The 20,161-nt window shown below is 37.5% G+C and overlaps 1 protein-coding gene across 4 annotated transcripts in view; it reads right to left on the reverse strand.

Moving 5' to 3' along the window:
- Positions 1-20,161, reverse strand: part of ARIH2 (ariadne RBR E3 ubiquitin protein ligase 2) — a 66,222-nt gene that overhangs the window by 39,740 nt on the left and 6,321 nt on the right. Inside the window, exons 2-3 of one of the 4 annotated variants that reach the window (XM_069095772.1) lie at positions 18,059-18,120; positions 15,481-15,744 (exon numbers count right to left, since the gene is read on the reverse strand). The exons of 1 other annotated variant lie outside the window; for it this stretch is intronic. In XM_069095772.1, coding sequence (XP_068951873.1) covers positions 15,481-15,735 — 255 coding nt within the window. In that variant the 5' untranslated portion in view covers positions 15,736-15,744; positions 18,059-18,120. Of the gene's footprint in view, positions 1-15,480; positions 15,836-18,058; positions 18,121-20,161 lie in introns of all 4 variants that reach the window. 2 more of the 4 variants (XM_069095771.1, XM_069095774.1) reach the window with 2 other exon arrangements.

Consider the following 20,161-nt stretch of genomic DNA (forward strand, 5'->3'; position numbering starts at 1 on the left):
ACTTGCCATTCCTAGATAACAAAAGATCTTCCCAGTCTTTCTGTATAAAAATATTCATCTCATCCTCAAATTGTGCAGATTCTGTAAAACCTCACCAGCTTTTACACACTAAAACCTGTCTGACTGAAAGCCTGAGTGGTTGAATTCTTTCAAGGCAGACACACTGTAGACACCCTTACATTTTGGGGCTCCTAGTACCCCCCAAATGCAACAGTACACAAAGTCTAGTATATAATAATCACAATATACACTGATTATTACAACAGCTGTTGTAGGCATGTGTACATGAAGGAAGATTTTAAATTCTTCCTGTTGGTTGTATAAAAATATTCTAGACATGTCACATAGTCTTACCTCTATTCTATAAGGTAACAGACTGAACACATACTGCTGCATGCTACAGAAAGAGCAGAAATTTGTTTTTAATGAAATCCAGGTTATCCACATCAGTATTTTCTAAACAAAAAAATATATTTAAGGCATAGCCACACAAATATTTTGGGATGGAAAAAACTTAGGTTAAACACTAGGTTCTCTGATAGCAAACACAACAAAGTAACTAACAAATAAAGTTTAAACTATTGTCATTTCAGGGCTCTGGGCAAGCAAGCCCCTGACCTCTTTGTCCAGCTTTCTTTACCACTACTCTATGTTCCATTCAAAGTGAACTAAAGGAACTCATTATTGTCCATCCTCTTTCCCCCCATTTTGTCACCAAATCTTTGCTCATGCTATCCCTAAATTCATCTCTGTCTGTTAAAATCCCTCCCTTCCTTCAAGGCCACTTTACATATGAAACCTTTCCAGACTTCCAGCAGATGCAAAGTCATCTTATCTTTCTCTCTCAAAATTTTTTCTCACAGCACTTTTCCTGGACCTCTGCATATCTACACTCCCCAATATCAATCACTATTACTTCTGTGTGTGTGTGTGTGTGTGTGTGTGTTCTGTATGTTTGGGGGGGGGGTATGTGTGAGAAACATCTATCCTAATCAATTCAATCTTTACTAAGTCCCTACTATGTTCCAAGATACTGTTTTGTGCAGAGATATAGATATATATCTCTACCTAGCAATATAAAATATATCTTATCCAGATGTAGATATATCTATCTTTAGAAGACATATATAGCTTAACTATAGGCATCAATAGAGATGTGTCTCTATAGATAGATAGAGATAGAGATATCTTTATATAGATAGATATATATCTTTTCATAGATAATCTGGGAACACAGCAGACACTTGATAAAGACTGAATGACTTGATTAGCATAGACCTTTGCCAGACATGACGATGGTTTTTCCTTCTGCCGGTTATGTCTTTCAGGTACATTACAGTAAGACTAGAAAGCTGAGTGTTAACAGTAATCTGCTCCTTTGAAAACACTGAAATTCTCTTTGCAGCCAAGTTCACTGGACCTCAGCTACTGCCGCTCTACTGTTTCTAGAGTTCAATGAAGCACTTCCAGGAGTCCAGGGTCAGATTTATAACCTGAATGAATTTGTGGGACCAGTTATGCTATCTTGTCCCTGGAATTTTTACTTAATTTTTTCCCTCCCCCTCTCAAAAGTACTACTGCATGCTACTATACTGTTAAGAACATGATTCCATTTGACTAACCTTTCACAGATCTCCTGGAAAGTTTAAAACTGAAAGGTAACTTCAGCTGCTATTAATTGTAATATTAAGGCAATTGGAATGATAGGTATCCTTATCAATTATTCACAAATGATTTACTAATGTACTTTTTTTTAAACTCAAAGGATATAGTTTGTTTTAATCAATAATAAGAGTATTTAAAAGATGGCAAAATGGACTGCTTCTGTGGACTGCTTACTACAGTTAGATTTAGTCAATCTGTCTTATATTTTTCAGGAAAAAAAAATAACAGCCTTGCAAATAGATTTAAAACAATTGTGTGTGCCCACCAAGCTGTCATAGCCCTTCCCCACTTACCAATGTCATAGTGACGAAACGTCTGATAGCAGTGAGCATCAGTGGCCTGAAAAAATACAGGTTGTAGTTTCAATTTTTCTTAAAAATTCTCCTTGCCAACTGCCTGAATTCTTTTAAGTCTACATTTTTTTTCCATCCCGTGTCCTGTGTTACTGCTTACTATATAACAGCTTCTTGGCTTAACTAGTAATCAGAAATCAACTTATGAGATGAACTGGTTGACAAGGAAGCTGCGTCAGTCTGGAGTCTAGGGTATATAGCAAAGAGCTGGAAGACAAGGTTAAACTGAAGATTCCAGTTAAGTTCCTTGTCTGTAAAATGAAGGTGCTGCACTACATGGCCTCAAAGGTCCCTTCCAGTGCTAACATTATGATCTGATAAATGGGAACAAGGATTTGGACTGAGGGAACAAGGCTGAAAAGACAATATCTACTGGTGTGATCTGAGAATGTGGGTCAAAATAGAGAGCACTGAGGATTAGGGAAAACAAGGGAAATGTTTTGCAGTGGAAGGATTAGAAAGGGGATGGAACAGAAAAGGGAAAGGCAAAGTTGAAGACACAGATAAATGTGACAGAATGGTAGGAAGATGATAGAAAGGTGTGAAGGCCAGTAAACCAGTGCTACCCCTCCAAAGCAAGTAAGATATGACTTGATGAAGGTTTTATGAGGGAAGAGGTCTTATAGAAAATTCACAAGCTAATTATCAGGTATAGTAGATTCAACCTTTGGATAAAAGAACAAAACTGAGCAAATTAATGACAACTTTGTCCCTTCTTCCTTTTAATCCCAATGTAAGAAAGGTTGGGAAGATGTTGTGATAAAATTCACCCTTGCTGTGAATCATGGTTAAAGAATCCACTACCACACATGTATTTTCTACATGCTATAGATATTGATAAAGAATCTGGACATTTCCAAAGAATCCTAGGTCTACTCAATCTTGACAACAGCTGTGACCTTACACTATTAAGCTTAGCACAAAACATAATACTCAACACAAGGTTACTTATCCAGAGTGAAATATGAGATCATAAAAATCTTTCTTTAGCTGTAAAGGGGATCACCTCCCAAAGATCAAAGTATCTTACTAATGCATTATCATCCCAATCTCCTTTGAGAAATCCCTAGCCCAAAAGACCACTTCAAGCCTGTTCTCAAATTCCAACAAGAAGCATTCTAGAGAAACAGGTTGGTGACTTTTTCAATCATATTGGGGGGTGAGGGAAGGGAAGGGAGAGAGGAATAAGTAAGAAATTTACTTTTATTTAGGCAAAAAGGCTCTACCTGAAGAAGTTCTGTGTCACATTAAAAAATTTTGCATTCTTTCCATAATGTATAAATTATTTTACTATTAACAAATTTTGGAAATTTCTATAGTATTTTAAGGTTTATAAACTAGTAAGAAATAAAAATATCACTCCTATTAACTCAAGCTCAAAGAAATAAAATGACTCGCCTAACAAGGATTATACAGCTTAGCAACATAACTCATTAACCACTTTTTAGCTACCGCTATTAAGAGAAATGCAAATCAAGTTTCCTCATAAAACTGCAAATAACAGTGCTAGAATGTAGAAGATCCTTTTCTACCCAGGAGATTTTTGCATTATCTACTGCTAACCTTTATGTATCTAAAAATTTAAAGCAATTCAAAAGAAAATTTCAAATAATGGCTCTTCTGTTAAAAGTCTATCACTTTACCTTTTAAATGCTAAGGTTTAGAAGAGCTGGATAACACACACCAGATGGGAATAAATGCAATTAAATTCCATCAGTTGTTCTCTAATCAAGATCCCTTCCTGCTTGAAAGGGAGTTTGTATTAGATTACAGCAAAACTGATCGTGGGAGTTAGGGGAAGGGGATCAGGAAGGCATACTTGGGATATCTGAAAATAACTCATGAGAGACTGATATCTCAGGTATTTTTTACCTCTAAAGAAGAAGAAATGAAGGTGAAGAAAGGATTTCCATCCATTAAGTACCACTGATATCATACCTCTCTAAAGACAAACATAAATCTATTTAACATATGTGTATGTGTACACATATGTCTATATCTAACATATCTCAAATATCTTAAACCAAACCACACCAAAGAGTTAATTAAAGGTCTGCTGATTTAAAAAATCCTTTTTATTTATGTGGTCTTCCTCCATGCAAGAAAGCTTTTCAACTCTACTGACCTTTCCACTTTTTAATAATTCAATAATAACTTAGCAATAACAGAACTATTCTAACTCATACCATGACTTGTGCTAGACAATCTAGCAAAGAATGGAAAACTGCACTGTGTTTTCCTGTGGGTAATTTTAGTCTCTTCATCAAGATTATAGTTTACTGAACAAATATTTGCATGTAAGGTCCTATGAAAGGGGGCTTTTGGGGACAAAAATATATAAAAGGGGACTGATTCTCAAAGTAGTCATCTAGTGGGGGAGAAAAGACCAATATTTTTTTAGTTTGTTGTCAAATATATACTCTAAACCAAGAATTTCATAATGAAGCCTTCCTAGCAAAAACTGATTCTTGAAAGCACCTACTCTGAAAGATTTAAGGTTGGGAAGGAAAAGGTCTTTCAAAGTAGGAAAAGGGCATAAAAAACAGTATAGAAGAAGGAAGGCACAAGGTGTATTTAGGGAATGAAAGCAAAGTGAAACTGAAAAAGATATAGGTACACTGGGGCTAGACCATAGAGTATCTTGAATGCCAAGTTATGAAGTACGAAGAGCTCCTTAAAGTTTTTGATCAGTAAGAAAGACATGATAAATGCAGTACTTTAGAAAGGTTTATCTAAAAACAGCTTGCAGGATGAACTGGATCAATAAATAAAAATAACATTTATTAAGCACCTCTAAGTACTGGAGGTACAAAGATAAAAAAGAAATTGTGCCTGCCCTCAAGGAGCTTACATTCTACAAGGGAAACAACATATACACATATGAGTATATGTAGAATATATTAAAAATAAATACAAAAAGGCAAAAACAGCTGAGCTGATGAGGAAAAAAACCTAAAGTGGGAGAAAGTATGAGTTCAGTTTTGAAGGAAACTACGATGTTTTAAAATTTTAATTTTTTTCAAGTAACAAATACATTTTCTCTCTTTCCCAACTTCCTTCCTCCCTGCTCCTTCCAAGAAAAAAGGAAAGAGAAAAACAAAATCCTTTTAACAAATACACAGTTAAACAAAGCAAATTTCCACATTGGCTATGCCTAAAAAATGCCTGAATCTGCACTGCACCTTAAGTGTATCACCTCTATGTCAGGAAGTAGGTAGCATAGGAAACCAGAGGACTAAGATGTGAATTAGAGAGAAATCTGAAGGCTAAGAGACCAGGAAACTTCTTGAGTTTAGAGATCCCTAAAAACTTTTTTTGTATCCCTCAAAGCTTCTAGTTTCTACGTTAGACACAGACAGTCTATTTGCTGACTTGATTAACTGGTTTCCAGTAAAGTCATAAGCCATAAATCCTTCTAAGACAGTAAGATCTGCCAGAGTTTTTGCACAGCATAAAACCCAAAGTCACCTTCACATCTCAATAAGGTATCAGTAGTTTATCCTAGCTAAATTTCCTTAAATATCCTTAGCAAATTGACTACCAGATGGTTAATTTTTTTCAGCCAGAGCAACTCATTAAGACCAGCTACAAAGCTATGCATGGCAGAGCTGCAGTTTGTAAGAGTAGAGTACATATTCACATCAATGAAATAATGGATCCTGACAAATTATAACTCTTTTAACCAACATTGAAATACCAGGGAACTACTACTTGTAAAGTGAAGTAAAATTTAGTTATAAAAAATGAATACATTTTACTACTTTTACAGTTACAGATACTGTCACTCAAGTTCTTTTTTTGGTGGCTGTTCACTATCAAAACTGAAAGCAACTAAATTTTGCTTTGGTCACAGAATTCAAAGATTAAGAGCTAGAAGGGAACCTAGTCCAAGTCTGTCATTTTCAAGATGAGAAACTAAGTTCCAGGTATTAAGTAGGCAAGACAACGTCCTCTGAATCCAAATGTAAGTACTCTTTCCATTATATCAGGTTGCCTCCAATTGAGCCAAATCTGTTGGTGCAAAGAAAATAAGAATTCTAGGATTCTTGTGATTTCTTTGGGTTAGTTTCCCCAAATGCCAGCAAAATGGTAATACATAGCACATCCTCAGGTCAATGAATGCCCACTTCTAGCATCCTCAAAAGAGCAGAATTCCACATACACCCCTTTTATTTTTTTCTCTAATTACCAAGCAAACTGCATTTAATAATTCCAAACTTAAATTCTTATACTTACTTTTTAACATGAGGGTCTCTGATGCTTTGTGAGAACCTATCTTGAGAGGCGAGATGTTGCCCTACACTTCATTCCACCCTGCTTTCCTTCACTCTCAACTCCTCCCTACAACCTTCCCCTGTCACAGATGCCTTCAAGAGTGAGGTTAAGTTTTTCTCTCTCAAACCTTTCCTGGTGGAGCAAAGTAGACTAAGGGTTTTGATATGAAAAAGCTTTCCTACATTTAACAAAGGCAGTTGGTCTGCCAACAAATTAGTTATTAAGTAAATTAGCTATGTAGCCAAAGGCAACCAACTATTTCATTACTACTGGTGCTACTATAATTCAGGCCAGGATTTACGAAAGATAAAAATGGGAATGTCTACACCCCACTTCTTCACCTAAAATTACATTTTACTTGTTTTCCACTCTCCCACCCCCTTTTGTCCTTTGTGGTAAAGAGAAAAAACAGTCTAGGAGAAAATGGAGATGAGGGGACAGACAGTAATGAACTTGCTCATGATTCATTCTAAATAATAGTAACAACTAACATTTATATAGCATTTACTATGTTCCAGGCACTGTGCTAAGTAAGAGCTTTACACTTGTAATTTCATTTGATCCTCACAACAACCTTGGGGAGGTAGGTGCTATCATTAGCCCCATTTTACAGATGAAGAAACTGAGGCAGACAGCATTAAGTGACTTATCCAGTGTCACACAGCTCCTAAATATCTGAGGCTGAATTTGAACTCAGATCTTTGTGGCTCCAGACCCAGAGCTCTATCTACTATGCCACCCAACTGCCCATTTTGAAGCACTGGAAACAGGAAAGCAGAACCATTCCACAAACAATAGGAGACCAAGTCCATGTGGTTCCTAAGAGAGGAATGGAACAAAAATGATAAAAATTTCAAATCACTCTTTAAGATAATTTGAAAGCTGAAAACAAGGCATATATTCAACAATTAGCGAATGACTGAACATATATGAGTTTTACTATAATTTAGGATTACAAATGTGACTAATTCAGAAAAACATGGAAGACTTGCATAAAAATGATGCAGAATGAAAAAAGCAAAGACAAGATAACAATGTACACAATGACCTACAACAATTTGATATAAGCCAAAAGAGAGAAGCAACAAAACTGGTCAAAATTAGCACCAAACTATGAAAGTTAAAGACATGGTTACCTCATTGCTGCGGAAATATAGAGGGAGAGGAAGAAGGAAGAGAGAGGGGGAGGGAATGTTTATTGTATCAAAACAAAACATAGTGATAAAATCTTGAAAAAACAAATTTTGTATTCCTAGTCTCTTGCCCAACTGGTAAACATAGGAGTATCTCAGGATTCAAATTTGCAATTAAGTAAAAATATCTTCTCTGGAAAGCAGTGAATATGCCAAGTACAGAGCCATGGATACAGCGGACACTCAAAAGTTGTTCATGATGATGACCTTTTGAAGCTGGCAAGAGAAGGGAAATTCCAGCACTGCAGTTGGCCTTGAAGTCTGACCCAACATTTCTCACACACCTCCCCCCCACCTCCACAAGGCACTGCCCATCCTCACACTTGTGGTAAGGACAGCTTAGACAGGCCCAAAATATGATAAGAAGTAAACCACTTCTGAATCATAGGAATTTAACCTCTACCTGGTAAATACCTGTAATCCTTTGCCAAGTCAGTAGTTCACTCCCAAGGAGGTACAATCTGTGACTTCCTAGTCACCTGGATATGAAACTCACATCTAGAATCAGCTGATCCAGGAAATAGGGAAAATTCACTAAGAACAATTGACCAGTACCTCCTTAAAACACTCATTCTTCAAACTAGTCAGAAAAATGAGCTACACATATAAAAAGTGGTATATGTTAAGGCTTCTTAATGTTTCACAGAGCAAAAGACAAGAGAACAAAAACCAGATGGCTCTGAACACAGTATTACTGTTACCCTGCCCATTTCTACAGGTTATTCTGTTTGCACTCAGAATGCTAGATTTTCTCTTTTACATTTGTGGCCAGAAGTAACCACAGTTGTGATTGGTCCACAAGCATAAAAATGTTTAGTAGAAATGAAAAGAAGGGAATTGCAAGAGATTTTCCCAACTATAGTAGACTTGAAAACAAATCTTATGAAGAAAATGTGGCAAGACAGAGCTTTCTAGAGAACAATTTTTCCATTCCACCACAGTTTAGTGAGAAATCACCATGGAAATGAGTCCTTGTAAAATGTGCTACATATCTTGTTAGGTAGCAAAACTCATGTTAGAAAAGAGAAACTAAATGAAATTTTTAATATTTTCAGGGTTCTGTTTTATATTTGTCTCTGATTCTGGATCTATGAACTGAGCCTGTAGCTCAGTTCAGATCTACATGGATACTTTAAGTAAAATTTATATTGGAATGCAAAAGAAGCAGCAGAGTAATTCAAATACTGGCTCTGCTGCTTACAACTTGTGTGAACTTGAGAAAAATACTTCACAATTCAATAAACATTCAAATAAGCATGTATTCAGTGTGAGGCAGAAAAAGCAAAGATAGTCCCTGCTCTCAAAGGCCTTACAGTCTGCATGCATGTAAGTATGGAAACAGAAGTTAAACTGAAGGAGAAAAAACTAACAACTGAGGAGAATAAGGAAGGTTTCACATGGGTAGTAGTAGCTCCCAAACTGAGCCGTTGAAGGAGAAGGCTTGGGGTCCTAAGAGGTGAAGATGACAAAGGAGCACATTCTAGGCATGGGGGACACCTTACCTAATACATAGAGATGGAATGCCTAGTTTGAGAAATAGCTAATATCCCACTGGGACAAAGTTTGTGAAGAGAAATAATATGGAATCACTCTTGAAAGGAGGGTGGAAACCAGATTATAGAGGTCATATTAAAGTGCAAATTTTATTTTATCCTAGATGCAATAAGAACTATCGAAGATTTCTCAACGGAGAGAAACCTGGTCAGACCTGTGTCTCAGGAATACTATTTTAGCAACAGGATGGAAGGGTTGATTGAAGAGAGAACAAACGGAAGGATCCATTTGAAAGCTATTCCAATAACTAAGGCAAGAGGTGATGAGAGTTTGAAATGCAAGATACTGTGAATGTAGAATCCACAAAACTAGACAAATGATTAGATATTGGGGGGAAGTTGGTGGGTTAGAATACTGGTAAAGCAGAGGTGTGAGTCACAAATGACTCCAAGAATGTGAACCTGGATAACTGGAATAAAGAAGAAAAAAGTGTTGGATGGTCTCTATATTCTTGGTAAGTAAAAGTGAAGTCCTCTGCTGGGAAGAAGGGGCAGGAGATAGTGATGGGCATTTAGGAAAGAAGAGACAGCTTGGAAGAGGAGCTGTGGATATAGAGAATCAATCAGGGAACAATAAAAAGATTGCTATATAGTAGCAAGGGCCTAATTGAGATGAGAGGATATAAATTTAGAATAGACCCAGTCAACATGGTTACACGTCAATCTCCAACAGCTTTCAGGAGCACATGACTAAGAGACAAGGTAGATGGCTGCAAGGTTGACATCTGGCAAGGTATGACTGGTAACAGGAAAAAGGAAAAAAGGCCACAAGGACAGAAGATGCAGTATACCTGAACAACAATAAGATCAAGATTGTGAAGGGCAGAGATAAATAGACTGTGAGATCAAGCAGGGGATAGATGGATAAAAAGTCACAATAAATACAAAAAAATAGGTTCAAAAGTAGTAAAAGAGACGGAAAGATAGGAAGATGTTAGGATCAGAGAGGAATTTCAGAATTCAAGATCAAGGCAATAAACAGTTATGGGTAAAAGGTAGATCTAAGAATATAACCATTCCTGTGGATGGCTAAGATAGAAGATATAGATGAAGGGAGTAAAGAAAGTAGATAAAATAGTTGTGGGGACAGAATAGTTGTGGGGATATCGACATGCGTAAGTCCCTGAATATGAAGGGGTTGACGCTGAGAAAAAAACTGCCTGACACTAAATTCCTTAAGAAAGAAGGGGAAATGTTCCTAGAAACCAGTAGATGATTAAGCAATATAAACAAAAATCTGTACTAGTCAATATAAACAGAAGAAACAACTCTCAAAAGAAGAGAGATTGCTGACTGACAGGAACAGTTAAGAAGTGGTTATGAGAAATAAGCATGCCTATTTGTTCAGTGTGATGGGAGAGCTGAGACAAGGAGCCCCTAGTACTAGAGAAGCTAGTCAGGAATTCAGCGTCTTCTGGAGGAAACCAAGCATTCATTATTGAAAAAAAAAGGGGGAGGGGCGGCCAGGTGGCTCAGCTAGTAAGAGCACCGGCTCCAGTGTCGGGATGACCTGGATCAAATCCAGGCTCGGATACTCAGCACCACACCAAAAAAAATAAACGGGTGTAAAATCTTGGAAGAGTTTATTAACCCCGATTGTTTAAAAAAAAAAAAGGGGGGGGGGAAATGAGGTGAAGAAATCCTCAGTTTTTTCATTTGTCAAATGGAAGAGGTGGGCTAGATGACTTCTAACATCTCTTCCAACTCTACTACAGAAATTCATAATAATTTGCTCTTATGTGCTATAATTTAGAGAAGAGTATTAAAGAGATATTAACTCTTTACATTATTCCTCAACTTAAGAACTTTACTGTTTTTAAATGACAGCCAAGTACTACAATCTGGTATTTATGTACCTCCAAATCCAATCTCAATTTAAGCAGCATCTCATTCTTTCTAAATACATTACCTGTGCATCTCCTACACCTTCCTCCTCTCCCCCCATCTCCTACAAACCGCATGCCCTATCCCCCTGATGTGTTTTTGTTCAAGCTGCTCTCTTTACTTGATTTTGTCAGCCTATATTTCTTTTGGGGTTCAGCTCAAACTCCAACTCCTCCATAATGGCTTAGTAGACTAACCCTAGTAATCCCACAGTGATCCTTCCCTTTTATGGAATAGTATAATTGCCTTGAACTGTTCTCTGATTTTCCTGTAAACACATCTTATCTTCCCAACTCAATTATAACCAGGTTGAGGACAAGAACTGTGTCTTCTTTCATATTCCCTAGACCACCGTTAGCAGTGCAAAGGACACACAACTGAACTTAAATATTTCTTGAATGAAAACTGGGCTATTTCTGAACTAAAGGCCTTATACTCCACAAAATGCTTTCATTGCAACATATTTTTATTGCAACCTTCAGATGGAGGCCTTCCATTTATGTATGCATAGACTTCAAGACTGCTACTACATTCATGGCCTCACTGGATCATTTGGAAACTTCTTCATGAGTTACTGCACACTTGAGATAAATGTCAGAGCTATCAGTCAACCCTTACTGAAAGGGCCTCCCTGTTCTCATAAACTACAGTACATACTACTGACAATATGAATACTACATTTATGAAAGAATTACTCAGTGACTAAATTTTCTTTAGACACTCCTATATGTCACACAAGAGAATGCTTCCTCTTTCCCTAAACATACAACCTCATGTACCAATACTGGCTAAGGACTCAGCCCTTAAAAAAAATTCTTTTAACATACAATGACGAAATAGTTCACTGGTATTGGTCTTTAATTCCAAAAATACACTGAAAGATAAGCATATTAAAGAGAAGATTAATGTGTCCACACAAATACAAACTCACACATGCAGAGGTTGAAAAAGTTTCATAAAATACTCACTATTAGGCCAAATTTCTTAATAGCCAGTCTCCTTGGAGCAACAGGCTTTACCATCACTTCACACTATAATTCCTGGTCCTTTCTATTTTAGAAAGTCCCTGACTCTTACTAAAGATGCCTCTAGGTTGGAAAAGACACTTTACTCAAGGAAAGGCCCCTCATTACCTAAGCTCACCAATAGGCAGAAGAGGAATGATATTTGTAACTGCCTTTCTGGCATAAGAGCTGATCTGGGAGGGGTACTTAACAAACCAAAGAAGGTATTTTTTCCCCCGTTGAACACAAAGTCTGTTTCTCCTTTTACTTTATGCATTCCTCCTTTCTTCCATGTATTTCTAGTCTTCACTCTTCTGTTTTCCTTTTGTCAAGCTTCTTCAATCCCTCTTCCTTTGTTGGCCCACCTCTCACTCATCTTTAAACAAAGGGGGCAGGACACTAGAATTCTAAGACCTGGGATAATGGATCAAAGAGGGCAAGGAACTCATCAAGCTCACTAGATGTCAGTGATGCCAGAACAGGTTTACCCTGGTGTAATGGAAAACAGCACTGGATCTGAAAGTCTGGGAAGGTGGGTTCAAATCTTAGCTCTGCTACATACTACCTGCATAACTGTGAGGATTGGACTAGAAGATTAGTAAGGATTCTCCTAATGATAAATCTGGAATCCTATGTGACTGAATGATTATAACCGTTTAGATCTCCAATTACTCTGGTAACCAGAGGGGCGTTAGAACAAACACAGGTCAAAGGACCTGTGTCTGAGTGCCACTCCTCACGATTACAACCTGTGTAATCTTGGAAAAGTCACCTGACCTCCCTCAGAGTTCGTTTTCTTCATTTGTAAAAGGAGGCTGGACCAGATGGTATCTTGAGTTTCCTTCAAGCTCTAGATCGGACTAACCAGACTTCCAAGCTCCATCCATGCCTCAATTTGACCAACCACCTAGGACATGAGCATATTAATAACAAAAGCACCTAACTCTAGGGCATCAACAGTCATTAGCAATCAACTCTAGGGAACCAATGTTGTATCACATACCACTGATTTAGAATTGGAAATTACCTCAGAGGTTGTCCAGTTGAATTCCCTCATTTTATGGATGAAGAAACTAAGGCCCAAAAGGGCTAAGTGACTTGCCTAAGGTAACACAGGTTAGGAGCAGCAGGGGTAAGTTTCAAACTCAGGTCTCTTGACTCCAGTATTCTTCTAGTACCATGCACAAAGACTTGCTAAATGCATATACTATGCCCAGCACTGTGCTACCTTCATGGCAAATACCAAAGAAGTACAGTTATCTCGCTACAGAGCTAAAGCATATCTAAGTTCATTAATAAAATGATAATGCCAAAAAGAAAAGTGACAAAGCAACACATGGTTAATTTCCAAAAAATGATTAGTGACACTGTGTGCTATGACTCTGGAGGAAAGAGACACTGCTTTAAGCTGCAATAGTCAAGGAAGAGGGCAAGGGTAGCACCTATTTTAAGTAGACTAAGCTAATGTCCCTTTCAAGGGAGCAGGGAAATCACCCATCACACATCGATGCTTCAAACTTCACAGTAAAGGGGGGTATGATGCTTCATTTGAATTTAGCCAGAAATTGTATCTTGCTTAGTCCCATTATCAATCCAGTTGCTTTTATTCCATTTTATGCTTTAAAAGTGCTTTATCTCCAAAAGACTCATGATGGAAAAAGCCATCCACATCCAGAGAAAGAAAAATGATATCTGAATGCAGAGTGAAGCAGACTATTTGCTCTCTTTTTGATCTGGTTTTTTTCTTTCTCGTGGATGTTCCCTTTCTTTCTAATTCTTCTATACAACACGACTAATGCGAAAACATGTTTAATAAGAATATATATGTAGAGCCTATATTGGATTGCTCACTGTCTTGGGTAGAGGGAAGGGGAATGAGGAGGAAAAAAATTGAAACTTATGGAAGTGAATGCTGAAAAATAAAAATTAATTAATTTTTTAAAATGGCTTCATCACATTTTCATGTCTAGAATGAATCATTGGGCTGGTGTTAGGCCTGGATTACAACAGAATGAAAGAGGGGCTTGAACTAAACTATGAAGGTGGACAGGATTTAGAAAAGCACAAAGACAGCTATTTCCTGTAAGGGATAAAGTACATATAAAGTACCAACACAAACCAAGTCTGCTTAGCTAAAGTGAGATTTATTCTGACCCACTTGGGCTCTTAAGATCTAGGAACAGGGGATTTACAAACTAAAAATCAGAAGATTTGAGCACAATCAGCCACTTTTTCTTCCCTTATAGACCTTTATAGCATGCCTCATCCTGGCACTAACCCAAAGGTAAAGAGAACTGAAATGGCTTTTAATTTGAGATGGGCAGGGTGGGGAAAACCATTAGAAGTACAATGGGTAGATATGAATCTCACAAGTTCTTATGCACCACGGAACCCAAACCAGGGCACCTTCTCTATACCTATAATTAGAGAGACAGAGAGTTGCCCAGAACACTGAGGTTATGTGACTGGCCCAGGAAAGCACAGCACTGACATATGTCAGAGGCAGAACTTGAACCCAGCTCTTCCTGGTTCCAATACAGCCTCTATTCGCCACACCAAGTGCCTACAATATACCACAATAATTTTTGATTCAACAGTTATGAATGTTATTCACTGAGAACATGCCTTTCAAAAACTCTGAATCTCTTCTCTAAATTAAACATACCAGGAAACTCATGCAATGCCTAAATTACAAAAATAAAAAAGGCAGGATAAGGAGAGATTCCTTCACTTTCAAAGAATTGTCCACATTTGCAGGGGAGTAGGAAGTGACAAGCTGTCAACTTTTCTAAAATTTATCTAAAGTTCTAAAAGTCAGCAAAAGCTTTAAGATACCAACCAAAATACTGATATAAAACATTTACTCCTTAACAATTACATACTCTAAGATACCAAATGCAGTATAAGGTGTCAGGAGACCTAGTTTCCTCTTAAGTCTCCTCTTAAGAGTTATTGCTAAGACTGACTTGACAGAAATCTCTCCTAACAATAAATACTAGTCATCACTACATGAAACAAGTGAGATCAGTCCAGTGCTTGTGATTTTTCAGTACAATGAGAGCTATCAAAATCATTTATTAGTCACTCATAAATAATGGGGTGAATTTATGTTGGGATTATTTTATAGTAATCCTTCCTTAACTCTTAAGAGTCAACATGACTCATTTTCTGAAACAAATGCCAATACCTTTGATTCTTATAATGCCTTACACGTTTCTGATTTGCCTTCTCTACTACTTTCCTTCTCTAAATTTTAACTAAAATAGCATGGTGAGTTGAAAAGAGTGTTCACTTACTAAGTAAGCACATCAGTGAATATAAGAAACATATTCCAAAACATGTTTAAACTACATTTAAACCTAGCTTCCTCCACTTGTGACAAGAACAAGGAGGCCCACAAACACCCTTCACTGAGCCTGGAATTTCCTTAATCCTTATAGGAATCTCACCTCAAAGATTCAGGTTAATTTTACTTTTAAGTAGCCTGTGCCCATCCCTTCCCCCTTTTGCATTCTGGAAACATATAATTCCTGAAATCAGTAAATTTGCTCACCTTTAACATAGCAGCCAAATTGGCCATGTGCTCATTCAGGGTGCCCTCTGACTCCTTGTACGTCAGGCAGGTAAACTGGTATTCCTCTGGATCAAAGGCATCTGCTCCCTGTTGTTCAACATCATTTGCCACCCCATCATAATAATCCTCTATATCCCCAGGGTCCTCATCCTCTTCCTCATCTTCCTCCTCACAATTTGGGTCATAGTCCTCTTCATTGCTGTCAGATCCCTGGCTATTCATGTCCACAGACATTTTAGTGTCCTGCCAAGTTGCAGATCAGGAAAGCAGTTGCTGTTTTCCCCCCTCCCCCCAACTTTACTTCTGTCTCAAATGCATTAGGTACTTCTGTCTTCTAAGGGAGGAAAAGGAAAAGAAAAAAAAAGCATTAACTTTTTTCACAAAGAATTACAGCAGAAACAGCTTTCATTATTCCCAAGACAACAGTATTACTGTCATCTCTCCAGGAAGCTATCTGTCTTATCAGAAGGCTTTGGCTCAACTCAATAATTTATTAAAATGAATTTACTGAAATAAACTAAATTTATTGAAATAAATTGAAATGAAAACTTTTTTTTGTTTGCTTTTTTTTTTGGAGGGCAATTGGGGTTAAGTGACTTGCCCAAGGTCACATGGCTAGTTTTTGTGTTAAGTGTCAGAGGCCGCATTTGAACCCAGGTCCTCCTGACTCTAGGGCTGGTACTCTGTTCATTGAGCCACCTAGCCACCCCTAAATGAAAACTCTTGAAACAAAAAAACTGTGAATATTCCTCTGACTGTAGCAGAGGCATGAATGCCTAGCAGTAAGAACTGAACTACTTTTATGTCACACTTCCAATAAAATGCTATTTTCCTAGATTAGTAAAGGCTGGGTTTAGTCTGGTGCATTTCTTGGCATGAGAGGTAAGGATGATGGGACTTTTGTCAATTTAAAATTAAGGGAAAAGCTTGGGAAAATAAAATGGTCTAAAAGAAAAATCTCAAAAAGACAAATTCTCATAGTGTCCCTACGCCCAAGAGATATCAAATGACTGGGATACAGGTTCCATAGGTACAAAAGGGCCTATCCTTCACAACAGGATGCCTACAGAGATAGCAAATTAGGGGCAGCCAAACATTCTCTCCATGCCCATTATGACTGCCTCCTCATGTAGGATTAATTAGAGGTGGCATTTTAAGGATCAGAATTCCCGCCCATCACTACATCCAGAAAAAAGGAAGCAATGGCTTTTTAATACCACATTGGAGATTATCTGTGGCCTTGATGGAAGGTTAGTGTGGATAAATGAAAGTCATAGGTCTCTAATGAGCATCTTCCACCATCAAGGTCAAAATGACTTGAGTGTTCCTTCCCCCTTTTTTTTTTTACTTAAAGTGCTTATCTGTCAGGCTGTCAGGCAAAAGGTATAGATAATCCATTACCTGCATATTCAGCCCCTGAACAAATGAGTTAGTTATGTGAGAGGGAGGACACAGAATATAATTATTCTACTTTCATATTTCAAAGGGTGTAAAGCAAAACAGTAGATTTCAAAAAAAAAAATCAGATTTTCACACTTCTCATAGAACTGAATGCTATGTATAATTATAGATGAAAGAAAGTGGCTACTAAGTTAGAAAAACAAAAAGTTGTAAGTATAGCAAATACTTTAATTTTAAAATCTCTGCTGGCAGAATCCAACAAATCTTCAATGATTTCTCTGCAAATGTTCTATTGTTAGTGATCATCTGAATAAGAAAATCATCACACTCATTGAACAATTTACCTAATGCCTCTCACATAGTTAGGAGCCTAAAATCTAAGCTTTCTTATTTAACAGCACTAGAAGGAATTTATAAACTCCCAACTAGATGCAAAATCACAAAGAACACCCATTTAATGGCAGGGATAAGGACTAGACCTGGGATTTCATCAGAAAATGCTCCATCACTTCACCTAGTTCTCCCTCTTCCCAATGACTTACCTTGGGAATTGTGAGTTTGCTTGTTCCCCAGCCCAGACATGTGATTTCATTTATATCATGATCTCCTGGTAAGAAAACTTCCTTTCTCAATGCAGGTCAGCACGTTCTCTGCAACTTACAGTCTTAGAGAGTTGCCTAGACCACTGAGATATTAGGTAACTCATCCAGGATCACATGGTCAAAGGCAGCACTTGAACATTAGAACATCCTAGATTCAAGACCTACTATCTACTACTCCATGCTGTACCGCATTTTCATAGAAAGGATACTTCATCAAACATATAAAATGATGGAAAATGAATTTCTAACAACTTCAAATACAGTTTGCCTAAAAGGTTATAGATTGACTTAGAATATAAATATAGGCTGTCCCAAAAGTCTTAATGACATTAAAGCTTTAGTTATATTAATGCTTTAATAGCTTAAAATGGCAATAAGACCCTATATAATATAAGCTTTTCAGCTGAGTTTGCTTTGCACAGCTTTAAGGCTTATAAAAGCATAATAACTGTACAGTATTTACATTTGATTTTTAATAGACTTTTGTTAAAGGGTAGGACAAGTTACTAATATTCATCACAATTAAGCATCATGGTAAATAAAATTAAAAGTACCAGTTTCTTGAGGATCTGTCAAGTAGATGTCACCCAAACACTCTATACCGTATGATTTCCATCTAAAATCAGAAGAGAAGAAAGGATTACATCAATACAATTTTTTGAAAGGCACCAGTGTACTGATGTTTAATTCGAGACAAAAAGGGTCATCTAAAAAGGCTACAGAGAGAGAGAGACCATACTTTGTGAACATTAATCTCCTGGACACTCTCTCCTCTCTAGGTTTTCACAACACTGCTCTCTCCTGGTTCCTTTGCTACCTGTTGAACTATTCCTCCTCAGTCTCTTTTGTTGGATCTCCCTATAGGTCAAGCCCCCAAGGGCCTGTCCAGGGTCCTTTTCTCTTCTGCCTCCATACCAGAAGTACTTACCCTAGCTAGGGTCAATGAACACTCAAAGGGTCCATGGATAGATTTCTGGGGGTCCATGAACTTAAAAGGGAAAAAATTAGATCCTTATTCAATAAAACTGGTTTCCTTTATAATCCTACGTATTTTATTTTATGCATTTAGAAACATCATTCTATGAAAGGTTCCAATGGGCTTCAGACTGCCAAAGGGTCTATGACACAAAAAAGGTTAAGAAGCTCTGCTTTTTAATATCTTGCTTGGTAATCAACAGGAATCATGTGTTCAATTCTCTTCTCTATGCAGATAATTTTCAGATTTATTTATCCAGCCTTAGAACCTCTAGTGAGCTCTAGTTTCACATTTTTAACTGCCTACTGGACATCTCAAATCTCAACCTATTGAAAACTAAACTGATTATCTTCCCCCTCTCCCCTGCCATCCTTCCCAAATGTTTCCCTCTTCTCAACTTCCCTGTTACCATGGAGGGCACCACATTCTCCCACTTAACAAGATCCAAGACTTAGGAATCTTCGACTCTTCATTCTCATTCATCCCATATACCCTGTCACCAAGTCTTGTCATTTCTACCTTTATAACGCCCTTTTTGTACGTATGTCTTTTTGCTCACAGTCACACCCCCTGCCCCGGTGCAGGTCCTCATCACTTTACCCCTGGACCACTGCAAGTCTGCTAGTTACTCTGCCTGCTTTAAGTCTCTCCCACTCAAATCTATCTCCCAACTCAGCTTCTAGTAATTTTCCTAAAGCACAGGTCTGACTATGTCACCTCTCTACTCAAACTCCAGTGACTCCCTATCTCCTCCAGAATCAAATATAAAATCCTCTGGCTTAAAGCCCCTCACAACCTGGACGATTCTTACCTTTCCAGTCTTCTACTTCACTCTCCTCCTCATACTTCCTCGATGATCCAACAACACTGGACTTCATAGTTCCTCACACATGCTATCCCACCTCCTGACTCCATGCCTTTCCATTGGTTGTCCATGGTGCCTAGAATGTTCTCCTTCACTCTCTTTGACACCTGACTTTCCTTGAGATTCAGCTCAAATCCCACCTTCTAAAAGAAACCTTTCTTGGTCCTCTTAGATTACTGATCATTTATACTGTATGTATCTCATATATAAGCATGTTTTGAGCATGTTCTCTTCCCCAATTAGAATGTGAACTCCTTGAGGGAATGGAATATTTTCACCCTTCTTTGTGGATACTCAGTATTAAGGAATTAGAAAATCTAGGATTTAGTAAAATGTTTGTTGACTAAGTCACTAGTTTCTGAAAATAGTAATTAATAATGGTCCTTTGCATTGGAACTAGACCTATGATTTCACTGACTGGAGTGTTCCCAATGTGAAACTTCTTAAAGCAATGCAGGTCAGTGCCTTCTATGCAACTTATAGTCTTAAACATTTGTCTAGATTACTGTAAAGTTAAGTGATTCACTGAGGGTCACGAAGTCACAATGCATCAGGCAAAACTTGAACCAAAGTCTTCCAGTCTCAGAAGTCAGCTGTCTTATTCACTCTGCCACATGACCTCTCAATGGTTCCATGGCTTACTCAAAAACAAGATGGAAAAGTAAATGAGGGAAAATAACTGCCCAATACTTTACTATTTCCTTTTCTTACTAACTTTCCTCAAACTTCTAAAACTAATCACCAACTCAAACAATACCTTTGAGGATGAGAACAAAATTATATAACCAAGATATAGAATTTTGCAGATTAAGTTGT

This window comes from Petaurus breviceps, unplaced genomic scaffold (genome assembly GCF_028583685.1).
Source record: "Petaurus breviceps papuanus isolate PSGF00001 unplaced genomic scaffold, PetGlider_PUasm1.0 227, whole genome shotgun sequence".
In the NCBI taxonomy this organism is placed as follows: Eukaryota; Metazoa; Chordata; class Mammalia; order Diprotodontia; family Petauridae; genus Petaurus; species Petaurus breviceps.